Raw genomic sequence first — 26,742 nt, 5'->3', positions numbered from 1 at the left:
CTGCATAGTGCCACCAACCGGGACCAAAGGCCCTCCTGCCTGGGCTCGCCGCACCGGCCACGTGGAGGCCCATCTGTCCCGGTTCGTGTAAGAACCGGGATTAAAGGGCTAGGGCATTAGTAACGACCCTTTAGTCCCGATTCAAAAACCGGGACAAAAGGCCCTTACCAACCGGGACAGATGACCCTTTTTCTACTAGTGGAGATTGGTGGTACAGGACGAGGACCGGAGGAAACTTTGGTCGGCTCGCTCGGCCCGGCATCGACGACGGCTTCAATGTCGTTACCCTTCTTGAAGGCGAAGCCGAGGTCCCTCCTTTCCACCTCCGACCCCCTCCCGGACGAAAGTCCAAAATCCATCTTGGATTGGGACGGCGGCGGCGCCCTGCGCGTCGTACCCTCCATAAAGGCGCTGTCTGGGAGGCTTGGGTGTTCGGGGGAGAGTTGCTATGGATGAAGGGCTCTGCGTATCAGCTCAAGTAGCGGCAATGGTGTGGAGGTTGGCAGGAGGAGCGGCGTTCTAACCGCGTCAGATGCGTCTGGTAAGAGATGTCAAGTCATACCTGGCCGACAGGTGCTATGTTGTGTCATGCCTGGTCGGCAGGTGCTACGCATGACAGATCTTTCAGAGTCTCGGCGTCGGGATTGACGAGCGCAGGGCGGTGGAGTCGTTGGGCGCCGTGGTGGCGTCGATGTATGGCCGGACTGGCAAGGATGATGCGGATCTCTCTCCTGAAGATGGGACAGCGGTTTCGATGATGATGGCGGCTTATAAAACGTGTGCATGTAGTGTACGCTTTAGGTCTGTTGCACTGGTTGTCTGTTTCGATACGTTATGTGGATGGATCGGCGACGGCATCGCTATAGATATGGGGAGTGAGAGCTCTCTGTATTATCATGCGAGTGGTGGCTTCGGATGGCTTGATGTATGTTTTTATAAGACCCTTGTGAAATAATTAATAAAGATGGCTGCATGGATCGACTGATGCAGAGGTTAGGGGTTTAACCTCCTTTTTCAAAAAAAGAAAACGATGTCATATATATGCACTTGCTCGTTACTAGCATCGCGGTAAGTGTAGCGACTAAACAAATGATCGATGCGATGCTCAAACCTGAAATTTACCTTTGCCGCCCCCCTCCAATAACTGAGATGAGATTCGGATTCTGATCAACACCCCTCGCAGCCTGCAGATAGAAACGAATAAAGTCACGAGATGCTTCCAGGACCGGATCGACTATAAAAGGAGGCACAACCGCGAGAACTCGGCAGTCTCCGGCTGCAAGGACTAGGATAAGCTGGTTCTGAGCTTCTAGACACCATAGCCCATAGGCCATGCCGATAAGGAGCGCCCCGTGTGCGTGGACGGTGGAAGAATTCAAGAAGTGGGTCGACGTGAACGGCGACGGCCGGATCAGCAAGGCCGAGCTCCGCCAGGCCATCCGCCGCCGGGGCTGCTGGTTCGCCACCGTTAGGGCCGGCCGCGCCGTCCGCCGCGCCGACAGGGACCACAACGGCTACGTCGACGACGCCGAGCTGGAGCACCTCGTCGCTTTCGCGCGGGAACACCTCGGCATGAACATCTCTGCCCGTTAGCTACCTCGGTAGAGCTTCACCTGCTCAGACTAATGCCGAATATGGCAACATAGTGTCTAAGCCTAGTGTCGTGTGATGGGTTCAGCTTGACATGTGAACTTCTCCTGAAACCTGAATAATATGTGTAAATCCAGGAGAATTTGTTAAGGTTTGTTACGACGACGACGTCTGCTACTATGTATGCAGTTGCTTAATTTTGAGTGTTTCTGCTGTAAAATTTGGAAGTTGCATGAAGTATATATAGATTGGGCAAATTTGACCTGTGGACGAAATCAAATCACAGAATGAACTGCCCGTGAAACTATTTCACGCAGCTGATCTTTTTATGTGACGCCCGACACGAAGGCGCCACACTACACTGTGCAACGCCTCACAGATAGGCGCTACACGCCTGGCCAGAGTTGCATCCCAGACTGCCTAAAAATTACTAAATCATTGTGCAAAGCCTAAGAGCTAGGCGCTGCACTGTATAGTGTGGCGCCTAGCTCTCAGGCGCTGCACTAGTGGTTGCACTATAAAATAAAGCAACCACTAGTGCAACGCCTAGAAGCTAGGCGCTACACTGTATAACTGTATAGTGTGGCGCCTAACTCTAAGGCGCTGCACACTGACTTAGTAATTTTTGAATCACACGGGTGCGACACTGGCCAGGCGTGTAGCACCTATCTATGAGGCGTTGCACAGTGTAGTGTGGCGCCTTCGTGTTGGGCGTCACACGAAAAGGTAAGCCGCGTGAAATAGTTTCACGGGCAGTTCATTGTGTGATTTGATTTCATCCATAGGTCAAATTTGTCAATTTTGCCATACAGATTGTCCTCGTGGCTTGCGCATTTTGACTACGTGAGTGGTTTTTCTACGCCCCAGCTCGGTGCACCCACGCTACGTTCACGCAAGAAAACTTAGCAAAATATTTTTCTAAAAAAATCTGAAACTTTGTGGAAATGATTATAAACAAATGTTATAGATGCTTGTAAATTTTGGCGCTCAAGGGACATCTGAGGAGCTATGTAAAAAAGACAAAACTACTTAAAAAGTACATGCACTGTTTGAGCACAAATTGTAATTTTATTTTTCTTGTACAGAGCTCCTCGGATGTCATTTGACCATCAAACTTTGCAAGCATGTTCATAATCATTTTCAGAAAGTTTCAGATTTTTTTCAAAATGTTTTGATATATATATATTCTTTTGCATGGATGTAGCGTGGGTGCATCATGCTGGGGTTCAGACATACTTTCCTTTTGACTATGGACGTCTTGGCTGCTGGGGATGGCCGCATAACCCGACGTGTCTTCTTTGACTACTTGATGCCGAAACCGTGCCCCAACTTTGCAAGGACTGCTTTCACGGCCGCCACTTTATTATGTTATCCCTGTCGCGAAATACGGAAGGGACATATGAATACTGCATCATTTTGTTGATGGATTACACAGTTGTTTTGCCTTGGTCGCCCTCCTCCAGCATTGTAGCTCAGTTGTCCACTTTGAAGTTCTTACAAGTGTCCCAATGGAACAGCAGTCCATTCTTAACATGAACCCGACGACATATCCTCAACAAATGTATTTCACGATACTACTACCTTGCTGCACAACCATACACTAACGTTCAAGAAAACAAGCATTGAAGCATGCCATTCCACAAGAGGCGGGATTAAGCAATTATTTCCTGCATACTGAAAAGACACAGCCCATAGGGAAATCCATCTTTGGTGGGTCGGGACTGCGCCATCAGAAATGAGCCCACATCCACAACTCTGATGATCTTCGCCTTGCCGTCCATACCTAACTGTTCTCGGGGTCTAGCACCAGTGCACCAGCTGAGATGAAGGCATGTTTCAGGCGGTCCGGCTAGCACTTCAGAGACGGGTTTTTGTAGTAGCGTTGGAAAGAACTTTGGACATTCTTGAGCAACCGTGGTAGAATCTCCCGGGACTGTTTATTTAACAGGTGCCTGCAAAAAACGTTTCATCATTCATTTTATTTTCTGTCCATCCAATCTGCATCTAACCGCTTGGTCACACGTCGTCTTTTTTCACTCAACCATCTTCCTCCTCCATCCACCATCTGATCCATTCTTCTTTGCAACCGTCAGCCAACCGTGCCCCATCTGCCTGCAGCCGGCGGGCGCTACCGTGCACCACCTTGCCGCCCCGCCCTCCCCTCAACCTCCCCCACCGCCGTTGCTGGTCATCCCTCTAAGCCTCGCACCACCGGTGCAAACCTCCGGCAATCCCCTGCAGTCCCTATCCCTAAGATAGTAATGAGGTTGTGGCTTTTCACTAAGATAGATAGTGAGGCCATGTCTTCCCTCTAAGATAGATAGTTGGGTTGTTCTTCTCCGGCGAGGTTGGGAAGAAGGGAGAAGGAAGGAAGGAATGACTGATATAACACAAAATTTTAGGTACGTGAGAAATAGCAAAACCGAAATCTCCCTGATGTTTCCTTGGATTGGTGGGTCAATGGAGAATCTCTTTCATGCACGGGCCCTACCACATTGCTACTTCCCCGACTTCAAATTTATTCTCAAGCTAACTAATAAGCTTTCAGGTCGCTGCAAGCATATAGGAATATAATCTAATGAGGTAAATGCAGCCCATCAGTCAAAAGAGCTACAGTTGAACAGTGCAATGTAATATGCATACACTTGCGCTTACCTCTTACTAGCCTTTCATGCATTCCGTGTAGTGAGTAGTGACTATTCCGTTGAGTGAGTAGTGACTAGGTCGGACCCAAAGCCTGAAATTCAGCTAGGTCGGACTCCACCAAGAAATGAGATACGATTGAGATCAGCGACCCCTCGCAACCTGCAGATATAAACGAATAAATCCACGAAATACGTGGGTGGAACGATCCAACTATAAAAGGAGGCGCAGCCGCGAGAGGCTTCGAACCATCCATGCACCTGCCTGCTAGGACAGTCGTCAAGGACTAGCTGGCTCTGAGCCTGCAAACACAGCCGGCCATGGCAGGGCGGAGGTGGCTCCTCTGGCCGAGAGGGACCACGGTGGAGCAATTCAAGGAGTGGCTGAAGCAGTTCGACGTGGACGGCGACGGCCGGATCAGCAAGGCGGAGCTCCGCCAGGCCATCCGCCGCCGGGGCTGCTGGTTCGCCACCCTCAGGGCTGGGCGAGCCCTCCGCCACGCCGACAGGGACTTCGCGCAGAAAGCCCTAGGCATGAAGATCTCTGCCTGGTAGCTAGCCCGGTTTCAACTTCAGTACCACCTACTGGGCACTCTAGTACCACCTTGAGTCGTGTGCTCTAGTTTCAAGATGGCAAATTATCCTGAATAATGTGTGTAAAACCAGGAGAATCGATAAAGCTTTGCTACTGTGCAGTTGGTTAATTCTGTGTGTATGTATGTGTGCTTGTTATATATACTTAAGATAACTGGAATCTACTAAAGTGCTTCTACTGATGACAATTTTTATCAACTGTACTGGTATGCATGTCATTGAACATATAAACCACCCTAGCCAACCCGCCATTCTGAGGCCTCCGCGCGTGCGAAGCTCGTTGGCCGTGCGATCTTTTTACTGTAGCAGCGTTTTGGCTGCTGGCAGCAGCCTCGCCGTCAGTTTTTTTTCACTTTCGGCTAGCAGTCCACCCGATGACCATTGGGCCCGGGTGTATGTGGGGTTGCTTGTTTGAGACGGTGGGTATTTGAAGTCCCGTCGCTCCAGAAAACGAACACGGTGAAAAACCTAGCCTACCGAGAGCCTCCTCTTCTCCCTCAATCCCCATCCTCTCCTTCTCCCAAATCCGCCGCCTCCTCTTCTCCTCCCCAATCCGCCACCTCCTCTTCTCCTCCGCAATCCGTGAGCCCTCGCCACCAAGAAGCCACGGGTGCGCCGCCGCTGGAAGAAAAAAAGAAGAGGAGGTGGCGCGGGGAACAGCGGCGGCGACGGCCTGGGAGCCACCGTGGAGCAGGTGGAGATGCGGGGCGGCGATGAAGACGTGTGAGAAGATGGCCTGAGCGTCCTCGTCAAGGGCAGTTTTGGCTACCTCCTCCCACCTCGGTTTGTTTTTCTCTCCTCCACCGCTGCTACTTCCTCGCTGCTCTCCAATGAGTGTCTATGTCTTCTCTTATCATTGCCATTTTCTGATTGTATTGAAATTGATTCAAAAGAAAATCAGTTCGTTTGCTGCCAGTTAGTTTGATCTATTCATGTTTTCTTGTTCCCCATAGGATTGGGTTTGTCCGCTTGGTGGAGCAGGCAGGGAGCAAGTAGGCAAATATGGGAGAAGGAGAATGACCCTGACGAGATGGCTGCCATAGGGTCGTGACCTTCTTTAGCATGCACATCGGCACCGTCCCCGCGTCCGCAGCAGGAGGACGACAATGGCTGCAAGTGACGGCGCAGGAGCCCATCTTGGTCGAGCACCCTCCCAGGTTCGTGTTTCTCCCTATAGTTCTCTTAATTTTCTTGCACACATTTTTTTAGGTTTGCATATATTCTTGCACATGTGCATTTTTTTTAGTTTTGCCTCACTGCACAAGCCTTGACTGGGCCATGTCTTTTATGAACCTCCATAGGGAACCCCCATAGTTATTTTGTTCTTTTGATTTAATTGAGTTCAGTAGATTAGCAAAGGGTCTTTTGATTTTGTTGAGTTTTGTATATTAGTAAAGGGTCTTTTGATTTCGTTGGCCATATAGGATTTTACTACTGTTATGGACAAAAGAAGGCTAAAGCTGGGAAAGACAACAATGTCAGGAGCCGACCGAGGTAAAGAGACCTAAGTTGACAAGCAGGGTTGTGCAGTTATTTTTCTCTGCTGTTCATTGAGCATATCAGGAGATTGATAGACAGTGTGAGAACTGGTACATAAAATAATTTCTTCTGAATCACATAGTGGTTCCTAACATTTAGCATTTCTAAAATTTGCCATTTTTAGCTAGATCCAAAATGCAGAGAAGCAAGGTTTATTTTCCTGGAGCTCCTATATTGCAGCTGGTGCTATTTTGTTATGTCAAATTGTGTATTTTTCCAGCTTCCCTTCCTCATATATGAGGTGAGTACTAATTTCACTTCCTTTCCCCTCTTATGATTAATCCTCTTTGTAACCCAATAGGGTTCTTATTTATTGTCTATATGTATTTACAATGTTTGATTACGAGTTTACGACCCCAATGAGGATAAAGAGATTTTAATATTTTTTTTGTGTGTGTGCAGCTTGTCTATGGTGGGATGGGGATTCAGAGGATAAAGTTTATGGCAGTAAGGAGGTCAAGCGTGAGACGTCACATGTCAAGGGGATTTACTATTTAGTCTCTTCTAATCAGGTGAAGAGATACTGCTGGTTTAAAGGAATCCATACTTTAACATGATTTCTCCCAATTCAACAAAGTCAGGTACTACTCATGTTCTTTCATGGTATGGCTTATGTGACTACGAAGTATAATACTTTCTGTTATTTCTTTGATCCCCCAATACAGGTACTACTCGTGTTCTTTCATGGTATGGCTTATGTGACTACGAAGTATAATACTTTCTGTTATTTCTTTTATCCCCCAATACTGTTAGCTTTCTAGATAAATTCAAAATTCACTGACCTGGAGATCTCTCAATTAATTTGCAGCTATGGAGCTACTCGAGGCAGCAGAACATTATGCCACACGGAGATGGGGATGGCCATGCCCGCGCTGATGCCGTCGGCCGTCGGTGAGAGCATCACCGTCAACAACGGCTCCAGCGACCTCTCCAGGAGCTTCTCCATGAGCTCCTCGGGCGACACCAACTCCAACATCATGTTCTTCACGCCCGGAAGCAAAAAAGCGAAGGTGCTCATCGACAGCGACGACGGCATGGTCACCAGCCTCAGCAAAATCGAATCCCAAGTAGGACAAGCTTCACATGTATACACTTCACATCCATCCGCACTCTGCTGCCCGTCAATTGTTTAATGCTACAGTTCTAACCTTGGACCAAATTCAGTTTGGCATGTCAACCACGTCTTTAGACATGTCCGGCATGGACGACTATCTGCAGCTGCAGCAGTACTTCATCGCCTGCACAGTCCGCACCAAGCGTGGCTGCGCCACTCACCCGCAAAGCATCGCTGAGAGGATTAGTTAATTTCCTACAACATTTTTGGTGTTTGTCTTGGTGCGACATGTTTGTACTGAATATTTTTCTTTCTTATGCTGTTTAGGAAAGAAGAGCAAGGAATAGCAAGAGGCTAAGGAGGCTGCAAGACCTCGTGCCCAATATGGACAAGGTAACTAAATCAGTTGAATTGATGCACACTGTCAATTCTGTCACCATAAAGATGAAATTTTCACCATGAATTACAGAAGCTCATACTCTCTAAACTCTAAAGTACTAAAACTGACGACTACATGCCTGCATATTTAGATATATTACTAAAGTACTAAACTGACGGTTGTAATCCAAACTGGAAGTATTGCCCACGGCAATTCAGAACCTTGGTAAGTGTCGATGGTTCAGACCTTAGTTACTTAGGATTTTCTCTAAGTTTACTTTGATTAGCGTCATCTCCTGATCCCACCACCGATAAACTGATACACTTTCCAAGCCTTCACAGCTTTTTTGTTGTGCCTTCATTTATGAAATAAATCATCAGCTTGCTCAATAATAGTTTTAGGTACTCATGTGTTGTCTATGGCTGACAAAGGACATGTTGTTTAGCACTCTTGATTCATTTAAAGATTTTTGCACATGTTCTTAGAGGCACTAGACCATCATGGTTTTGTGCACATATTCTTAGAGGCACTGGACCATCATGGCTTTCTGCACATATTCTTAGAGGCATTGGACAAGCCGAAATTCAGAAGGGATTCACATATCTGAAGAAGGCTTACCGCAATGGACCATCAATACTTAGCACGCCTACAGAAACACTAAGGGTTCATATGTATATGGCTTAGCTGGAGTGATTGCAGATTTGCAACACCCGCTTTGTATTAAGAAGAACAACTGTATAATGCTAAACTTTCAATTATTCCTATAACTATTGAAAATAATATTATTCTGTTGTTTTCTTGCTATGAAAAATGAGGTCAGGTACTGATCATGTAAGCAGAGTATTCCAGTTTGAGTAATGCTAGAGATATAGACAGATTCTATATACATTTTGATGTTTTGGCTTCCATAGTGATAGCAAGTTGCAAGACCAGATGCGGTCTTACGTTTGAGAGTTTCGTAAATTTCTTTGCTTTGACATTTCCTCTTTGCACGTAAATTATTTCAGTTCAATACAAATTGTATCATAATCTCCCATTGTGGTATATATAAATCAGTCTGTCAATTATCAGTAGTGTTCCCTGCTCTGAGGTCATGTTTCAATCTCCATTTCCTCTTGCCTCTATATCCTTGTCCCAGCCCCATACTGATTCTTGTACTTGGCCAGTTATTCTTTTACCACAACCACTGCACTCTTCGGTTGGCAGAATCAAGGAAAAGATATCTCATGAAAATCTAGGTATGAGATGCCTCTTTGCATCTGGTGCTCTTGCATATGGATATTAGTGTGTTGTGGCAGATTTTATTGCGAACACATATGTCAGTCCTGGAGCATAGATAAATTTACATTTGCTTTTATTTTGCTCATTTTTGTTATGTGTTAATTTCTTTTGTACATATCAAGAGCTGGGTTTAGGTTCAGGGGACATGTATGTTGCCTATCCTTTGCGTAATGAGCACACATAAATGTTTCTATCAATATCTTTAAGTGAAACAACATGATCTCATTTTTTATCCGTCGGTGGATCTGACTAATACATATATATTTGTGTGAGATATTATTCATGTGTCAATTTTGTAATTCGAGTAAGCTGAAACTGATGGTTTCAGATAGTCTGTGTATTAACTTTGATCAGAACCTGTATCTAAAGAAACTGAGTAGAGGGTCGCCTTTTATGATGGAATTTGCAGCAGGTGTGATCCCTTGCTCGTGCTCTCTGCTTGTCCTCACGTCCTAGACATACCCTTTGCTTGTCGCCCTACATTTTATTCAGAGCGGTGTCAAGACGCATCTCCTGCGCCTACATGGCGGGCAGAGGGCCTAAGCTCTAGGTGTTGTGTTACTCTGCTATTTTTATTATCTCGACATTTCCAATTTTATGAGTCCGAGATTACTTGAATGATACGTGGGGATTGGAATGTGGGGATAAGAATTTTTCTAAAGAAAAACCCAATATCAACATGTTATAAACTTATAATCTCGCTTGATGATCGAGGGCCTTGAATTGCACAATGTCTTTTTTTACCTTTTCATTTTTGTTGGGAGAAAGGCGATGCTCATCTGTAGAAAGATGAAGAAAGGCCATGCCTATGCCTTCGCCTTCAAGTGCACTGCTCTATGTTTCATAGTGCATCCAGCGCGGAAGAGTGGTGTGAGTAGAGGGTGTCGCGGAAGAGTGTCGCGCAAATAAGTGGGTGGGGGAAGGAAGCAGAGCAGGCAATGCCCCTATTTATATTTGGCATTGGCATGTCCAGATCGATGGGCCAAAGCTCATTGTGAGCTCTTCCTCCTTCACTCGATTTCTTCTTCCATGCATGCACAGCTTTGTCTACATTTCTGTGGTATAATATGTTCTGAAACAGTGTGCTATTATTGAACTATGTTACTCTGTTTCTTTTCTGAAGTAGGAAGTGATGAATCGAACAAGGAGGAAGGGTAACACAATGACGTGTTTGGTCTTCAGCCATTTCTTTACTAAGAAACTAAGGTTAGGATTGTCTAAATGTCCAGAAGCTCAATCTTACTACTAAATGTAGTTATTCGCTTCATTAGTGAAATGGCTATCTTCTATCGTCAGATCTATGATACAAGACTAAGTTTTTCTATGATTTGTATTAGTGTGATCCATACATTAAATGGTGAAGGATTACTACTACTGTATCAGTTTAGGTCTAATCTAGAGTTTAGACTTCCATTTTTTGCGGGGATCTAGAGTTTAGACTTGACTAATCTTTATAGCAGTTTGTTCACGGGAAAATTATGACTGATACAAACTAGATGTTATTATATATAATATCGGGACAAGATGGAAAACATAATACTGATCTGCCGCTAACAAACGATGTCACAACTTAGACAATCTCTGAGGTCGAATTTCTGTTTTCCAACAATGGGTTTTTCATTTCTATCCTACTACTTATAGCTGGATTAATGCATTTATCTCTCTCTATCTCCGTTTTTGTTGTTACTTACTGCCCTTTTAAGTTTTCTATTCCCAGTTGGTTTCAATTTTTATTTGCTAACATCCACAAAAATGAATATCCACTCTTTATTTTTTATTCCCAGAGAGCCGAAGGTGGAGCGGCGACGAGAGCTGGCCATTTGTTAACAGTCGCAGACACGCGTGTACCCTGCTCGCTGGCCGTTGCAAACTGAACGGCTACATGCATTAAACGGCCATACACAAAGCTAGCTTACACAGTAAGCGGAGGAGTTGAACTAGGTTGAGCTGCTGCTTCATATGGCCTGGAACGCCAGGCCGTCTTCTGTGTTGTCGTCGCGGGCACCACGGGACCGTCTTGGTCTTCTTCCGTGTCACCATCGAGAGGTAGCAGGAAATGTGTGTCGAGAGGCACATGAATACGCCCGTGGATTGTTTTTCAGCGTGCTCAGTTTTAAAAAACGAGTTATGTGGTTCTTTTCTTAATACAGAGAAAAAAATGATAATTTTGCAAGTGCTACAGTATTAAGATCACTGTTTTTAATACTGTAATTTAAACCACAGTTTTTAGTGGTAGCCAAACAGCTCACTGTAATTAAAACTTTGTTAATCTAAAAAACTGTGTTATTTTCAAAATACATAGAAAGTACTTTGCTATCAAACAGGGCTACAAGTGCAGATTTCCTTGAAGATAGTATATTTTATAATTGTATTGCCAACATGCTTCCATAGTTTTATCACCACAAACTAATTCTAGCTGCTTCCATAGTAAGGTAACAATAATCTGTGTTATAGCAGAATATAGATGTAGTGTGCTTGTCTGAATATAATGCAGAGTTTAGAAATGAACTAAAATCTGAGAGCAGGAAGTAATAGGCTTATTTTCCAGTTAGAAAAATATATGTACTGTAGCATCATGTATTCAGGTAATCCCTTGTATTTTTTTGCCAGGTTCATGTTTTATATATTGTCTATACACCACATAAACTAAAGTTTGTAGTGTCAGCAGTAAACAGGGGCACACCTTAGTATGGGTAGAAAAATAAGAGCTTGTGAAAAGAATAGTATCTCTATTACAGGACAAGAATGACTCTTTAGTTTTATGCTGATGTGTGAAAGCACCCCATTATCATGCAAATAGTACCAGGTTTAGAGCCTTGATTATGGCGGCTATAAACCCAAAACAATCCATCTTATTATTTAGTATACAAAGCACGTTCTGGTGGGAATGACTCCAATTAGAATTCTAGCTGCTGGCATATATCTGATTGGTCCCGGATTGAAAATCTCAATTGTCAGGACTTGCTTGTATGCATTCCTAAATAGTGTAAAACTGAAGCTTGCTGCTCGTGAGGTGTCAGCCATAAACATGTATTATGACCATTGTTTATCCGGTGAAGTGCCTAAAATATAGAGTTACAGTAGGGTTTTTACCCTACCGTGTTTGCTAAAAAAAAGTGCCTAAAATTCAGTGACCATAGCTTTCCACTTTAGCTCATAAACTGGATGGCAAAATAGAGTTTGCCCATTTCATATCTATGTTGTCTTATTAGGAAAATAGAGTTTGTTTTATAGCTGATGCTTAATATGTTTCATCGACTGGTATGCTCTAACTTTAGCTCATAAACTGGATGGCAAATGCTAATTCTAATGGGGCTTTTGCCACTTATTGTTTTATGGTTGTCTAGACAGCTGATGGCATGCTTCTTTTTGCGAATTGTCAATTCTTTTGTACAGGGTCCCTCGGCTACTTATGCTCTGCCAGACAATGAGAGTATGTAGATAGCATGTATGGTTTTTACATTGCTTTGCGCAGGTTGAGATGCATCACATGATGTTTTCCTTTTACATTTATGAGTATTATAGAGTCCTTTCTTTTTCCACAAGGGGCAGTAGCTATGCCATTTGATTCGAAGGACAAAGAGTTGATCACAAAGGGGTAGCATTCAGAATATATACACAAAAGATTATAGAACCAAATTATATGATGTAATTGACTACTATTTCTATTAACTTCTCTTGTACACAATGTTCACGAGTTCATGTATTAAGTACATTTTATTGTGTCACTTGTGTTTACTCTTCTTTTAATGCAAGTTTACAGCTACTCGGAATTTCTAATTGTAGACTCAACTATCTTGACGTACCGATGATCTAATTTGTGGCATTATTACCTTAAGAAAATATTTGCATTTAATTTTCTTTATATATAGGGGTATAAGTTCTTACCAAATGTACTCAAATATACGGTTATTGAAAAATGCAAATATTTTCAACACGAACATGGTTTTAAACGGGTCTTTGCGCCATTTGGCGCAACTGGTCATCTAGTTCCTTGAAACACCGTCAGCCAAGTAATGGCTTCTGGGATGATTTAGCATTTTGGCATACAGGAGTTTCAAAAATATATGAATCAAACAAGAAATTCAGCATCAGACTGTAACGGAGTAAAAAAGAAATATAAACTTCAGCTTTCAGGACAGCATGGAAAGTACTGCAAATACTACTAGAGGTTCAGAGTTTACATATAGGATAACTTAAAGCACAGTAACTACCAGATATTAAGGGTCCAAAATATGAACAACCTGGAGTTTCACAGATGATAAAAGAAGCTCAAATTTGGCTAGGTTCTTGATTCTTCTGAGCGTGCATTTGTTGATTCATTGCCTGCAACTGATTCATCTTCAGTTGTGCACTGTTGCCCTTCATCGACAACGGCAGTTTGTACGCAGTCCGACAACAGATAAACAGGAAAACCACACTCCGATCTTTTGTCTGGGATCCAAGTTGGTGTTTCACGTTCAAATGGTCTAACATCTCTGTAGTAGCGTGGTAAATTCTTTCTGTAGTTGCGTGAGAACTCATTGAATTTTTTACTCCAGGTCCTGCCTAGACAAGTCAGGCTGTAGTATGGGGACATGTATTCAGCAGCACTAACCCCAATATGACAACAGACGGCAATGACATGAGAGCAAGGCTTGTGAAGCAGCTGCGGCTTGTTGCATGAACAGGTAGCAGTTTTTCGAGCTGTGGATCCTTTAGACTTATCCATGTTGTGGGTATATTCCGACTTCAAGTTTACGGTAACCTGCCTCTGCCTCGACTTCACCGTAAATTTCAGAGCCTCTTCACTCCCAAGAACTTGATGCATCTCGGCTTTCTGCATTTTGGAGTTCATGTCATCCTGGACACGTTCCGGGAAGCTAACTGAAGGGTTGCCGATTGCTTTGTTTGCTGCGTCACCTGTGTTTCTGAAGTACTCTTCCAAGCGCAGGAATGTCACCTCCACCATCGCACTGAGTGGAAGGCAAGTTATACCTTTCAATACAGGATCGTTCTTATATACATCCGTTATATCAGTGCCCATGATGCCATATCTTGCTCCGTTGCTATCATGCACCAGTGACCACTTCTCCATTGGTTTCAGACGAATCCAATCAGAGAACTTTGTTACCTTTCCTTTGCTGTCATCGGCTTGATCTCCTTCCTTCCCATCCTCCACTGAATGAGGCTGGCTGGATGAGCTTTGCTCCTGAAGCTCTGTCTCATCATGCTTGACTGACCCCTGCTGCACTTCACCACATTCTTTCTCTGCCATATATTTGGATGTCAACTCATCAAGCTCCTTCCAGAGTTTATCGAACTTATGTTGTCGCTTCTGCTGACAAAGTTTCTTGAACATCATCACCAGGTTCTTGTCGCCAAAATATGCATAGAAGTTTTCAGCAAGGTGTTCCATGCACCACCGGCTTTCTGCTTTCAGCCCTTGTCGTCGACGGGAATTCAGAAGATCCTCTACGGCGTCGATCAACTCCTTTTTGTAGTCGTGTATAATGCAGACATCAGCTTGATGAACCACTGCTCGCTCCAAATTCCTAAGAAACCACAGCCAGCTTTCCTTTGTCTCGCACTCGACGATGGCATATGCCACTGGAATGGAGAAATTATTAGCATCTAATGCCACAGCCGTCAACAGCACCCCTTGATATTTCCCGCATAGGGGTGTGCCTTTAATGCACAGCACAGGGCGACAGGCACTGAAGGCCTGTAAGGATTGTCCAAACGCCCAACATATACGCTGAAGGACTCGAAAATCCTTACACCCTGAAACCAGTGAATCTTTGATCTCTACAAAACCACCAGGGTTTTTACGTGCTATTTCCTTAAGTAACCTCGGGGCAAAGTTGTATGAATCATAAAAGGTACCGAATTCCTTCTCAAGAGCCATCTGTCTTGCCCTCCACGCCTCAGCGGGAGTAACCTGCTCGCCATAGTGACCAGTGAGATAAACTGCCATTTCCTCAGCAGTAACTGCCAGGTGTTCCTTAAGGTAGCGGAAGCTGAATTCACACCTTGCCAGGCTTTCCGTCCCAGGCAACACAGCCGGCACCTGCTGAGAGTAATCATCATTTACTGCTTTGAGCAATATGTCATAGTGCCTGATCTCAGAGGATTCCACGTACAACATGAACTTGTGCGTCACATTTCTCTTTTTCTTCAATTTATTTGCAAAGGATCTCCAGTATTTGTCGGTGTAAAATTCATGGGTGTCCCACTGGTAGTACTCCAAATACCAGTCCGGATCCTCTTCGTCATACGGGTCATTTTTGCGTTGTTTGAGGAACCCCTTAACATGGAGATCTTGTGTTTCTGGATGGAGCCTGAACAGCTTGAAGACCCAGAGCTGCAGATCCACCAGTGACATCGACTGTGGCTGCAGCGGCAGCTCGCCGATTATGTGCGCACATATGTTTTCTGCATAAATGGCTGGGCAATCTTGAACTAAATCACCGCCGTGCACGCTTGAAAAATCTCCTTTTCTACATCCGTAGTACACAGGGATCTGAATCGGTTCTTCAACCTACCAACGTTCAGACGAATCAGACTACCAAGCAAGATTGCCAAGGGGAGGGGGTTGATGGGTACAGTGAAGTACAGACCTGCCGCTTGCGAGGCTTCCTCGGAGCCTTCTCCGTCGCCAGGGCCTTCCGCTTCCTCGCGCCGGCGGTGGTGCCCTGCGAGGTCAAAACGCAGAGATTTCAACGGAAGCGGTGGCGGCGAATGCATCGAGTGGTACCAGGAGGGCGGGCGAGGAGGGCGGACCTGGTTGGGGGCGGGGAGTGCGACGGTCGCGGCGAGGGAGGGGGCTGCAGCGGCACCGGCGCGTGGTTCCACCATCGCCGGCTTCGCGCGACCAGGGTTTCCGTCGGCGTGGCGCGCGCTTTTTGGGGACGGGAAGGAGTTTTTCCCTCGCTTCTGAAGTTTTCCCTCCATTTTGTCTCTGGATGGTGGGCCGTTAGCTGGGCTTTGGGCTCTGGATGGTTCGTCTTTAGCTAGCGCTGCCTGAGGCTGCATTTCCATTTGCTGTGTGGGCCTCACGTCTAACGGGACAAAGGAACCAAAAATTAAAAAGCAGATTGCCGCAAGATCCTCTTAAAAAAAATGGAAAAACGGATTGCCTCAAGAAAATTAGCAATGGGACATGTAGCTCGGGCTCAAATGAGCCCGCATGAATTTTCTGGAAAAAAATTGTGGCAAACACTAGCAAATGTTTTGAGTGCTTTGGCAAATATTCATCATAGGATCACATTGGTCGAAGTCGTGGGAAAAAAAACTATTACTCCAAAGATGCTACTTTCGAAAGCACTTTGGAGCTCTTATTTTATCTTTTGAACCCATTTAGGAAACTTAAAAGAAAGACAATAAGTATAGGAGGATACTAGCTAGGCAGAAAGTAATAATAAGGAGTGTGGCTAGGTCTCAGTCGATTGGGATTTAACTAAGTCTCGGTCAACCGATATAACATGCAAGAGAGGAAAAAACTAAAGAAAAAAATGAACCGACCTTAATGCGGGATCTCACAGAAATAGCATCGGCTGAGACTTAACGAAGTCTCAGTCGACTGAGATTTCGCAAGACTGAATAAGAAAAGTTCCCCATGCAGAGAGGCTTTGTGAGCCGATAATGATTCAGTTATCCGAAAATTGACATCCGTTGGGAGAGGGTCCACTTGCCGACGGCATGCTCCCTGTCTAGGAATAAAAGATCACAAATTCAGCTACGAAAAAGGTACTGCTACCAGATATAGATTTACCAACACTGAGATCGACGGAATTCCTTTTTTTTTTTGCCAGCTGAACTGAAATGGACACTGTTAAAACACCGTGAAGGCGACGAAACTGACGCCTCGTTACGGGCTTCCTAGCCAGCTACACTGTCTGCTCTGAAAGCTCTCTTTTTTTCCTTAACGGAAAACGTGCAGCAAAGAAACCTTTCATCCTCAAACATCTCCATCAATTCTTCGCTCGAGGTCAGCCATTTCTGCATCACATCATCCATCACCATTTTGTGCCTTCCACGCCACGTCGACCCAACGAACCCGGCCAGGCCCGTCCGTCCATCCGTCGCGGATACCTCCACGGCTCCCCGCGACTTGATGCATGCATACGTACGCGCGTGCGTGCGTAGCGTAGCGTACGTTCTGGGAAGTCACGTCAGGAAACCCTGAGCTGAGGCCTTGCTTGATGCGAGAGGGAAGCGAAAGGAGACAGAAGAGGCCGTTGATGGACGTGGGCGAGCGATCGAGTCGAATCAGGCCGCACGGTCCGCAAGGGCGGATGGGCGACCCCGCGTGGAATGAGGCGAGCCTACGTAACGTACGGCGCCAAGGAGGAAGGACGGCATGGGCCGCCCGCGTCACGTCATTTTGTCTCGTTTCTTTCCCTGCCACGTCGCCGTGCGACGCGTGCATGCATGTGCACCACCACCGCCGCCACAGGGCTGGGCAGCTGGACGCTCGGGCGGGGCGGTGCAGCGCGCTCGGCGACGGCGAGCCACCACGCGCGCACCTACCGCCTTGAAATTTGATTTGAAGCCTCGGCGGGGTTGCTTGCGAATTGCTAAGTGTACAGCCCCTCATTAACTCACTGACCGTGCGGTACTCCAAAATTTCAGATCCAAATGATGTTTCAAGAGGTTCGGTAGTACGGTTTTGCACACCTTGCAAGCGCAACTTATTATTAGGTTACCTAATTCAGAAAACCGACCCGCTTCCGTTCCGGTTTCGCTGCAGCAAACCGATCCAGTCCACATCACGACTCGTTCTGCTTCTAGATACGTACAAGACAGAAAGGTGTAAAGGTGTTTGTTTTCTCTACCATCAATCGCCTCCTGCATCGATCCACAGATACGGATAATAACCTCAACCAACCAAAAAGACGAGACACGTACGTACGTGCGGCTGTTCCCGTTCATCGGCTGTGGATATGCTCCCTGGACGCTCTGCCTTTTTCTGGAACAGCTGTGATATTCCCACAAAACGGCGACATGTATGCATGTCAGCACAAAAAACCGATCCTATCAGAAACTCGTGTGGTGTGGTGTGGTGTGCCAGAACCTCCAACTCTTCAACGGATTCTAGAACACCAGGGCTTTTTCAGGGGTTCGATCGCCGTCCGCCGTGACAGCAGCCCCCGGGTCGCCATCGCCATAAAATCCACCCACCGCTCTCGGCGTCAAAAAGAAATGTCCACGATCGACGCCTCGACGGCAAAACTCGACCACTTTCCTCGCGGAATCCTCCACGTGATCGCCGTTGCTTCATCCATCTCCTCTCCTCTCGCTCACTAACTCAGCAGTCACTAGTCGCCAACTCGTCGTTAATTAATCGATGGTGGTGATTAGCTGCCCCCTTTGGCGCTGCAGAGTTGCTCGCTTCAGAAAAGCTGAATTATACATTCCGTTACAATATTTATAGTGTGCAAAATATGTGTGCATGTGTACGTTGTTGCACGGGCACAAAATATACTCTCCGTCTCTATGACACACCAGACCTCCAACTTTTATGGATGGACACTGAGGGCCTGTTTGGTTACAAATAAGTCACCAATACCAATTTGTAAGTCAAAAAATGAAAAAAGTGACTTATTTTGCCAAACAGACCCAACTTATAAGTCACCCTAACTTATAAGTCATAAGTTGCTTCACCCCAACTTAAAACTTATAAGTAACCCCCTTTTGCGTGGGTCCCATCATCTTTTCGGCTTCAGGTCCACACTGGATGCTCACCCGTAACCCATCCCGAGCTCGATCCCACCGCGCACCCCAACCCTCGCCGCCGCCGTCCTCCATCGCGAGCTCGCCCCCGCCGCAATCCTTCCGATCCAGCACGCCGCCTTCGAGATCCAGTACGCCGCCGCTCGGATCCGCTCGCCTCCTCCGCTCGCCGCCCGGTCTCCACCATGGCCGGAAGGAACTCGAGGTTGCAGCTCAACCTTTTCGAAGATTCCCAACACTATAAAAAAAATACACTTCCGTGATGATATTGTGTTTGTCACAGTAGGTCGTGTTTTTGGTCATGCATGTACATCCATGATAAATTTATGACAGAATCAAGATAGTCATACCTGTGCTGTCGTAGAAGTGTTCCATTACATTACCAAAATTATCATCACGGAAGTGTCCACTTCCATGACGAAAAATCGCGCGTCACATAAGTGCTTTCGTCAAGGGTGACCAACACGTGGCATCCACCGTAACGGAACGTCGTTAAGCTATCGGGTCGGGTTTTGGATCCGATAAACCGTTAACAGCCCCGACCAATGGGGATTTTCCACGTGTAAAATCATCATTGGCTGAAGGAAACACGTGTCGGCTCACCGTTGGGACAGATGTCATCCGCTCATTGGACCGAAGGCGCCTATGATACGGCGACACGTGGCACGGCCCAACAGAGGCCCATTCCTGTGAAAAGGCCAGCCCGTTTGACTTGGTCAAAAGGTGGCGGGCCGGCCCACGAAAAGCCTGTTAACGGCCTGTTCACATATAGCCCATTTACAGCCCGCTAACCCAGGGCCCGTTACGCCCTAATCGAATTAGGCCCAATAGCGTCATCTGGGCCGTCCAATATGATTCAGCCCATTTTAACTTCCGGCCCATGTGTGGCCCATGACTTCTTTCGGCCCATATGAGGACCTTTGTAACTCTTGGCCCATTAACGGCCCGTGGTGAAACTGGCCCGTAATGAACAGTGTATCACTTTATACCCATTATCGGCCCGTTATTCCATTGGGCCGTTTCCAGCCCAAGTTATCTTTCGGCCTTCTCAGGGCCCATTGATTCTTGGGCTCATTTGCAGCATTCGGTTACATACGGCCCGTTACTGTCATTTTCTGCTTGTGGGCCAAATTCAGCCCGTCGTTACAGTCAGCCCGTTTGCTGACCATTAATACGTTGGGCCGTTTTCATGTCAAAAAAAACCCGTTGGACTGTTTTCATAGAGTTATCAAATACGGCCTATTAACGGCCTGTTATGGTCCACGAATAGTACGACCCATGATTGGTGAAATTATGATACGCCCCGTAGAAGGCCCATGCATCCTACGGGCCGTATGAGGCCCATGGATAGTACGGCCCGTATGAGGCCCATGGATTGTACGGCCCGTAGAAGGCCCATGGACCCTAAGGCCCGTATAGAAGGCCGATGGATCCTACGGCCGGACGAAGGCCCATGGATCATACGGCCTGCAGGAGGCCCATGGTTACAACAGTCCTTGTGTTGCCACGATTATTTTGGCCTAGTTACCAAAAATAGGCTATTATGGCCACTAGAAAAAAACACAAAAAGAACTGCAGTGACTACAAGCAAACAACTAAACAAGACGATAAGAAAATAAATAAGCAAGCAATTAACGCTAGCCTATTACCGCTATTACACATATTACATCCACTGGGCATCAAAGTTCGCCACCAGTGCAAATATATGGAACAAAGCAGCACATTACATACATTGGCCGTCAAAATTGGCCACCAGTGCAAATAAACGCGGCAGCAAAACAAGAGCATAACTGAAACAACTTCAGAAGAGCTCAAGAAACGTTATCCTGGGTATCCACCATGCTGGCAATAAGCTTGGCAAGCTGATTAACTTTGTCCTGTTTGGCGCTAAAATCCTCCAACGCTTGCTATTGCACCAGAAAGTATGCATCTGAATGCTCCAGGGACTTCCGCAGTCCTTCCGCTTCTTGTCGCAGCACACCTGATCGATGTCTTTCAGCTTGTAGTTGAGACTCAAGAAACCGAACTGATTCAGACAGTGAGTTTGAATAGCTTGTGCAAGCGGTAGTGGCCGTAACTCGAACACTAAACCAAGACAGGACTTTGGGGTTGTCTCGCTGTCTTCAAGATAGTCTTCCTTAGCTGTTTTATCAGCTTTGTTGGAGACCAACAAGGATGTGTCACTATCCTGAACCTTATCTGCATTACTTCCTTTACCATTGCTTAATAAGGCACTCTTCCCCAATATTCTGTCAGCATTCTAAAAGAAGAAACAAGCAGACACATAACAAGTTTAGCATGTACTAGTATATGAAACTCATTTCGGTGAACCAGTTCATTAGTAAGGTGGACAGGATTAAACTACCAGGTCTTCTATTGCCAAGTACTAGTACATAATAAAAGCATCAAACAAACATATATCTATGTCCTATGGTCACTGCATTGTCTTGCCAAATCAAAATAGAGACACGGTTCAAATCATATCAGTTCAAGACAAAGCAGCAGTGAAAGAATACAAAGCGTGGGAAACTACACGGCACAACAAGATTTCAGATGGGTACCACGGGTCTACATGTACAACAACACTATTGGCTCTGTTGTGATGCTAGTAATGTGCATGATATGAGAGTCAACTGTATACACAATTGAAATTGAAATCAACAGAGCTATTGATAAGAGCAAACCTGTTAAAGAAACATGCGTGAACATACCTGCTGTGCCATTGGAGTTTCGATTGGATCCTTCAATTTAAAAATAAGTTTGTATGAGTAAATACAGTGATACAAGAGCAAAGCAATCATAGTTAAAAAGGCACGCCTAAGCGAGCGCTTAAGCGCGCCTAGGCTCTAGGCGTTGGCAAAACGCATTGTGCATAACTACGCATAATCTGTGCATAACTGCGCATAAGCATGCGCTTTGGTCAGTAAAGCGCAAGGCGGTGGCAAAACGCACAATTAACGCCTAGCGCTTTTTTGAACTATGATAGCAATGGAATCTTAAATTAGAACAGTTGTTCTTCAGGTTTAGGCACTTGTTCTACATGAACAAAGTACAGTAAGACGCAAGAATATAATACTTAAAAATAGAAAATGAGCTCATAGACCTTACCACATTCTTGGTTCGGGACCAGTACAGAACAAGGTGTTCCCAGTCATCGTCCAGTAAATGTGTCTCAGGAGAACGTAAGGGAATTTGATGAGTTTCTTTGCTGGTGAAGTATGTTTTCTTCAGGTAATTCCGATACTGCCACCAAGCATTCTTGAAGATAGCAGAGGTATTAGCACAGGTTACCTCATCCTGAGTTTCCAAATCGGTCCTTCTCTATAGAGAAAAATGGGAAAATTTGCTGTATTATAACCATCATGGAGGTAGGATGTATGGGACGAAGCAAAGTAATTGCCATGAATAACATTACTTACACATAACTCCTGGACAAACACCTGCAACTGGCATTTTCCTTCATCTTCAGTATAATATTTCCAAGATGGGAAGATACACACATATGATTTAACAACATCAAATGCGATAGATGCTAAACTACGACTAGCTGGTTGTGCTTCCTCCACAGGAATAGGCGTACTAACTGGTGGAGTTGGGGTTCGCCGTGATAGTACTGGTCCTTTGGGCACTGGAGCTGCCTTACTAACTGCTCTTGTTTGGGAGCTCTGTGGTGGAGATGGTGTTGTGTCAACAGGAACTGGGTTACTATCGGCTGGGGTTGGGGTTAGATTGGGTGAAGCTGGTTCTCTGTCCATCGCAGTAGGGGTACAATCTGAGAGAGTTTGGGTTATGTATGGTAGGGCTGGTTCTTGTGCATGTACAACCGGGGTGCTATCTCCACCAAGAGGTAGCACTGTTTTATTTGAAGACCGTGTTTTTAGTCCACTAGATACTGGCATCACCCGCTCCAATTCAAATGGCTGATAAACAGGAAACATAGTTGAATGTACAGACATTGTATGAGAGACAGATGCAACAGATAGTGGGAAAAAAAGAGGGCATGAAATAGTTGACATGTATATTGTTTAACTAAAACGGATAGCATGACATAATTTCACATATATGATGTCTATCTAAACTGGATAGCATAGCATAACATAATTCAAAGATATGATGAATAACTAAACAGGATCGCATGACATAATTCACCTACATGTTATCTAATTAATCAGGATCGCATCATTTAATTCACATATGTGATTTGTATGCTAAACAGAAGGCATTCGATATGATGTCTAAACTAATAACATGGTGTTGAATATTGTGTATATGATGTCTAAACTATGCAATGCAAGACACCGTATGCATGATATGAGCAGTATAATCGTACCAAGTTAGAGCATACACCTCAGTGGGGGAATAGGACTGGTCATCTGTCTCTGAATCCATCTCTGAGGAGCTATCGGGACCCAACAAGAGATCTGCTTCGACAGGTAGCACTGTCTGCTCTGAAGGCCTTATTTTCACTCCAGATTTTTCCATCTCCCACCCAAATGGCTGATTCATAGGAAGAGTAGTTTAATGTACAAACATTGTCGACAAATAAAAATGTAATGAAGAAAAGGATGGGCAAGATATCATTCAAATATATGATGCCTGGTTAAACAGGATGGCATTGCACATTTCACATATATTATGGTTGGCTAAAAGACATGAGACTGCATAATTTCCATATATGATATAGAAACTAAACATGTGGCATTACAGAACATGTCTAAACTAAGCAGATGACATATATGATGTCAAAAGTAGGCACTGCAAGGCAACATATGCATGATATGACTAACATCATCATGCCAAGGTAGAGCAAACACCTTGGGGGGTAAATAGGAGTGGTCAGCGGCGTCTGAATCCGCCTCAGAACAGATATCTTCCTCTGGATTACAATCTTGAGAGGGGTGGGGAGGGTTTGCCATTGAACCCACCATGGAGCGATGTCTGCATGACATTGTATTGCCGCGCAAAACTCTTCTCTTTTTCTCTACATGTTCAGCATGACTGTGTACAATATCTGACATGCATACGAAAAAAATATGGTGAGATTATGTAAGGAGAGCATGCAGAAATTTAGAGTGATGGTAACAACCAGTGGATCGACGTTTTTCCGTTGAACCAAAATAGCCCTAATGGATCGACGTGAATATATAGTAATAAGTGATGCAACAAGTGTACAACCTCTTTGCCGTAGCCGTGTCGACCTCAGCATCATTGGGTTGGTCGCTGAAGCAGTTGAGGCAGAGGTGGCTGTCCGAGGTGTGGAAGAAGATCTGAGGAATCTGTAGACGGCGTCCAGGGCACTGCTCTGTTGTGATGGATCGTTCTGTCGTTGGAGCAGCTCCGGTGAGCCGTAAGACGTCAAGGCTGAAGCAGCACAAGACAGACATCGTCAATCTCAAGTGGGATTCTAATAGCATCCCCAATAGATGATGTAAAATGGATGTAAAATTAACATCACCAAAAACCACATGACTACAACAGATGAGGTAAAAACTGTTGACTTTGAACTTAACTGTCAAAACTGAAATTTATTGTGGAATCTGAATGCTACTGTCGAAACTGAACACAATGGTAGTAGAGAGGCACTTGACATGTAGTTTAGGGAGGGCATGCAGTTCATCTTCAACCTGCACCCCCCTGAGCCGCCAGCCACCACCGGCCTCGCCGCCGGCCCCAGCGCCGCCTCGCCGCCCCAAAATAACTCGCCACCGCCGCCCCGGCCAGCCCTCTAGACCCCCCGCCCCCACCCTGAACCCTAAGATAGATAGTTGGATACCTCTCCGGCGAGCCCCCGTCCCCGCTGCGGGTGGTTCTTCCTTAACTCCGGTGAGCCCCCCGCCCCCCAACCCTTGAAAATCGACTGACCCAAAAGTCGATTCAGTCAACTGAAGTGCGGCTTAATCGGAGCAGAGCAGCAGCACGAGCGAGGGGGTGAGCAGCAGCAGCAGCAGCTGGGCGAGCGAGCGATCGAGCGAGAGCCGGAGCAGCAGCAGCAGCACGAGCGAGCGAGAGTCGGAGCAGCAGCAGCAGATCCGGCTGGTATGGACGCCGCCGCCAAAGGGGCCTCGCACTGGGGGAGAGCCGCCGTGGAGATATCGCCCGCGGCGCCGGCTTCAAGGTAGCCGCTCCTTGGGGGTGCGGGATGGAGCACCGTCAGCGCCGGGAGGTCGAGTTAAGGAGAAGGTGCGATGCGATGAGTGTACAACATCTTTGGCGGCGACGAGTAGGCCTCGGCTTCGTCCGAGGAGTCGGTGAGGATGTTGCGGTTCCGGTGGAGCACGTTAAGGTGGCGCTGTGGGGATGGAGTAGCCGTGATAGACGAGGCGATCGTCGGAGCAGCTCCTTGGAGGTGGAGGACGGGGCGGCTGAACCGGCGGGACGACGAGATGGATGACGGATCCTCATCCGGGGAGGTGGACGAGGGACGTCGAGCTGTTGCGGTGGACGACATCGTCGGGGAAGAGGCTCCGGCTGGGCAGCGGTGACGTGGCGGACGGAGGAGGGTGGGGTTTCGCGGCTGGAGCGGAGAGGTTATGGCGGCCTGGGATTTCGAATGGCTAAAAGGGGGCGATGGGAGGGGTGAAGCATGACTTAGGGACGCGCTTGTCCAAAATGTAGGGTGTGTTACAAAAGTACCCCCCACCGATTTGAATTAGCGGCCCTTTCGGCTCAGGGTTAGAAGGAGGATTTCGCGTGTCGGGATTTGACAGCTGGAGGGAGTTTTCGCGCGTGTTGTAATTTCGGGATAGCAAGGCGCGGGTTGTGAAGGCGCCAGTTTTGGGAGCACGATATCTGAATTTTCGGGATATAACAAGACGCGGGTTGAATTTTAGGGACAAGCCTAACGTGTAGTAATATTGTACTTGTACGTACCAAATCAATTCGCACTTCCCTCAACCAAAAAGAAAACGAAAAAATAAAACTATTCACACCACACAAAGAGAGAGTCTTGCCCCGTTTTACTATACAAATGCTATTCAAAGCTACTCCCTCCTTCCATCTATATAGGGCCTAATGCGTTTTTTGATGCTAACTTTGACCAAATATTAGAGCAATGATATATGACATGCAACTTACACAAAGCACACCGTTAAATTCGTCTGTGAAAGGTTCTTTCAATGATATAATTTTCACATTGTGCATGTCATGTACTATTAATCTTGTCAATAGTCAAAGGCGGTCTTAAAAATCTCATTACGCCCCATATAGATGGAAGGAGGGAGTATGAGTCCATGTTATGTCCGATTAATTTTTTTCGTTTGCTGTATAATGCATGTAACCTACTCATACCAACATTTTAGTGCATTCCAAATGTCTATACTACCGCTGCAATTCGAACTAAATTTGAATTCATTTCTCTATTTCAATAAGAATCTACAATCATGATTGTTGCCAACTTCAACCATGATAGTTTCCTTGCTATCCGCCAGATATAAATCGGACAGCCTATAATGCAGGATGGCGGGCACACCATCATCAACAACTCCGTTTTTTATAAGAGTAGAGATAAAATATATTAAATGTAGTATAACATGTTCATAACCACACCATGTATATCACCGTTATATATATTCACACATGCGTCGGTTTGAAACACTATGATAAATTCTTCAAATATCCAAATTCTCTTTTTATAATGAAGTATATATGATCTCTATTCGTCTTTTACACCCACACAACCCTCTTATCTTTGTAGCTAGCGCTAACTTTCTCTTGTGCATGCACACGCCCGCATCCCTCTCACCCTCCCTCAGCATTCTCTAGCTCCATCGCGCAAATTCGTCTTTTCATTTTAGGTCGTTCACCCACGGTGTGTGTAGGCCCCCAGCTCCTTCTTTACAGCACACATCGATCGATATGCCTCTCTAGCCAGGTGTGCCTAGCACAAACACAAGCTTCCCCTCTTCTCTTGTCACCGTCCGTGACTCACTCCCACCACTCTTTTCATCGTT

The 26,742-nt window shown here is 45.9% G+C and overlaps 3 protein-coding genes across 8 annotated transcripts; 2 read left to right on the top strand and 1 right to left on the bottom strand.

The window, feature by feature from the left end:
* Positions 1-1,280: 1,280 nt before the first annotated feature.
* Positions 1,281-1,860, top strand: LOC123049001 (uncharacterized). Its single transcript, XM_044472013.1, has one exon. The coding sequence runs from the start codon at positions 1,333-1,335 to the stop codon at positions 1,591-1,593; it is 261 nt and encodes an 86-aa protein (XP_044327948.1). The 5' UTR covers positions 1,281-1,332; the 3' UTR covers positions 1,594-1,860.
* Positions 1,861-5,300: 3,440 nt separating this feature from the next.
* LOC123052066 (transcription factor bHLH81-like) lies at positions 5,301-13,061 on the top strand. Of its 6 annotated transcripts, none has more exons than XR_006424439.1 (11): positions 5,301-5,609; positions 5,780-5,983; positions 6,251-6,320; positions 6,490-6,606; positions 6,768-6,968; positions 7,174-7,432; positions 7,530-7,665; positions 7,747-7,812; positions 8,965-9,036; positions 10,203-10,285; positions 10,864-13,061. XR_006424439.1 is itself a non-coding variant. In XM_044475131.1 (8 exons), exons 5-8 carry the CDS (start codon positions 6,919-6,921, stop codon positions 7,764-7,766), a joined length of 483 nt encoding a protein of 160 aa, XP_044331066.1. In that variant the 5' UTR covers positions 5,301-5,609; positions 5,780-5,983; positions 6,251-6,320; positions 6,490-6,606; positions 6,768-6,918; the 3' UTR covers positions 7,767-8,955. The 6 variants fall into 6 exon arrangements, 1 of the variants encoding a protein (XP_044331066.1); XR_006424442.1 differs by having other exon boundaries at positions 7,174-7,450; XR_006424440.1 differs by having other exon boundaries at positions 7,530-7,812.
* Positions 13,062-13,183: 122 nt separating this feature from the next.
* LOC123052065 (uncharacterized) lies at positions 13,184-15,974 on the bottom strand. The gene is made up of 3 exons (XM_044475130.1): positions 15,842-15,974; positions 15,679-15,753; positions 13,184-15,599 (listed from the first exon to the last, which is right to left on the bottom strand). The coding sequence occupies exons 1-3, from the start codon at positions 15,914-15,916 to the stop codon at positions 13,362-13,364; spliced, it is 2,388 nt and encodes a 795-aa protein (XP_044331065.1). The 5' UTR covers positions 15,917-15,974; the 3' UTR covers positions 13,184-13,361.
* Between the last annotated feature and the right edge of the window lie 10,768 nt (positions 15,975-26,742).

Source organism: Triticum aestivum, chromosome 2D (genome assembly GCF_018294505.1).
Source record: "Triticum aestivum cultivar Chinese Spring chromosome 2D, IWGSC CS RefSeq v2.1, whole genome shotgun sequence".
Lineage (NCBI taxonomy): Eukaryota > Viridiplantae > Streptophyta > Magnoliopsida > Poales > Poaceae > Triticum > Triticum aestivum.
This window is presented reverse-complemented; position numbering and strand designations above follow the sequence as displayed.

Coding starts and splice junctions, on each gene's coding strand:
- LOC123049001 (XM_044472013.1), top strand. CDS start 1,333: ATGCCGATAAGGAGCGCCCCGTGTGCGTGGACGGTGGAAGAATTCAAG.
- LOC123052066 (XM_044475131.1), top strand. CDS start 6,919: ATGATTTCTCCCAATTCAACAAAGTCAGGTACTACTCATGTTCTTTCA. Junction 6,969..7,173: donor ACTACTCATGTTCTTTCATG/GTATGGCTTATG, acceptor ATTAATTTGCAG/CTATGGAGCTACTCGAGGCA. Junction 7,666..7,746: donor AAGCATCGCTGAGAGGATTA/GTTAATTTCCTA, acceptor TATGCTGTTTAG/GAAAGAAGAGCAAGGAATAG.
- LOC123052065 (XM_044475130.1), bottom strand. CDS start 15,916: ATGGTGGAACCACGCGCCGGTGCCGCTGCAGCCCCCTCCCTCGCCGCG. Junction 15,754..15,841: donor CACTCCCCGCCCCCAACCAG/GTCCGCCCTCCT, acceptor TTGACCTCGCAG/GGCACCACCGCCGGCGCGAG. Junction 15,600..15,678: donor GGAAGCCTCGCAAGCGGCAG/GTCTGTACTTCA, acceptor GAACGTTGGTAG/GTTGAAGAACCGATTCAGAT.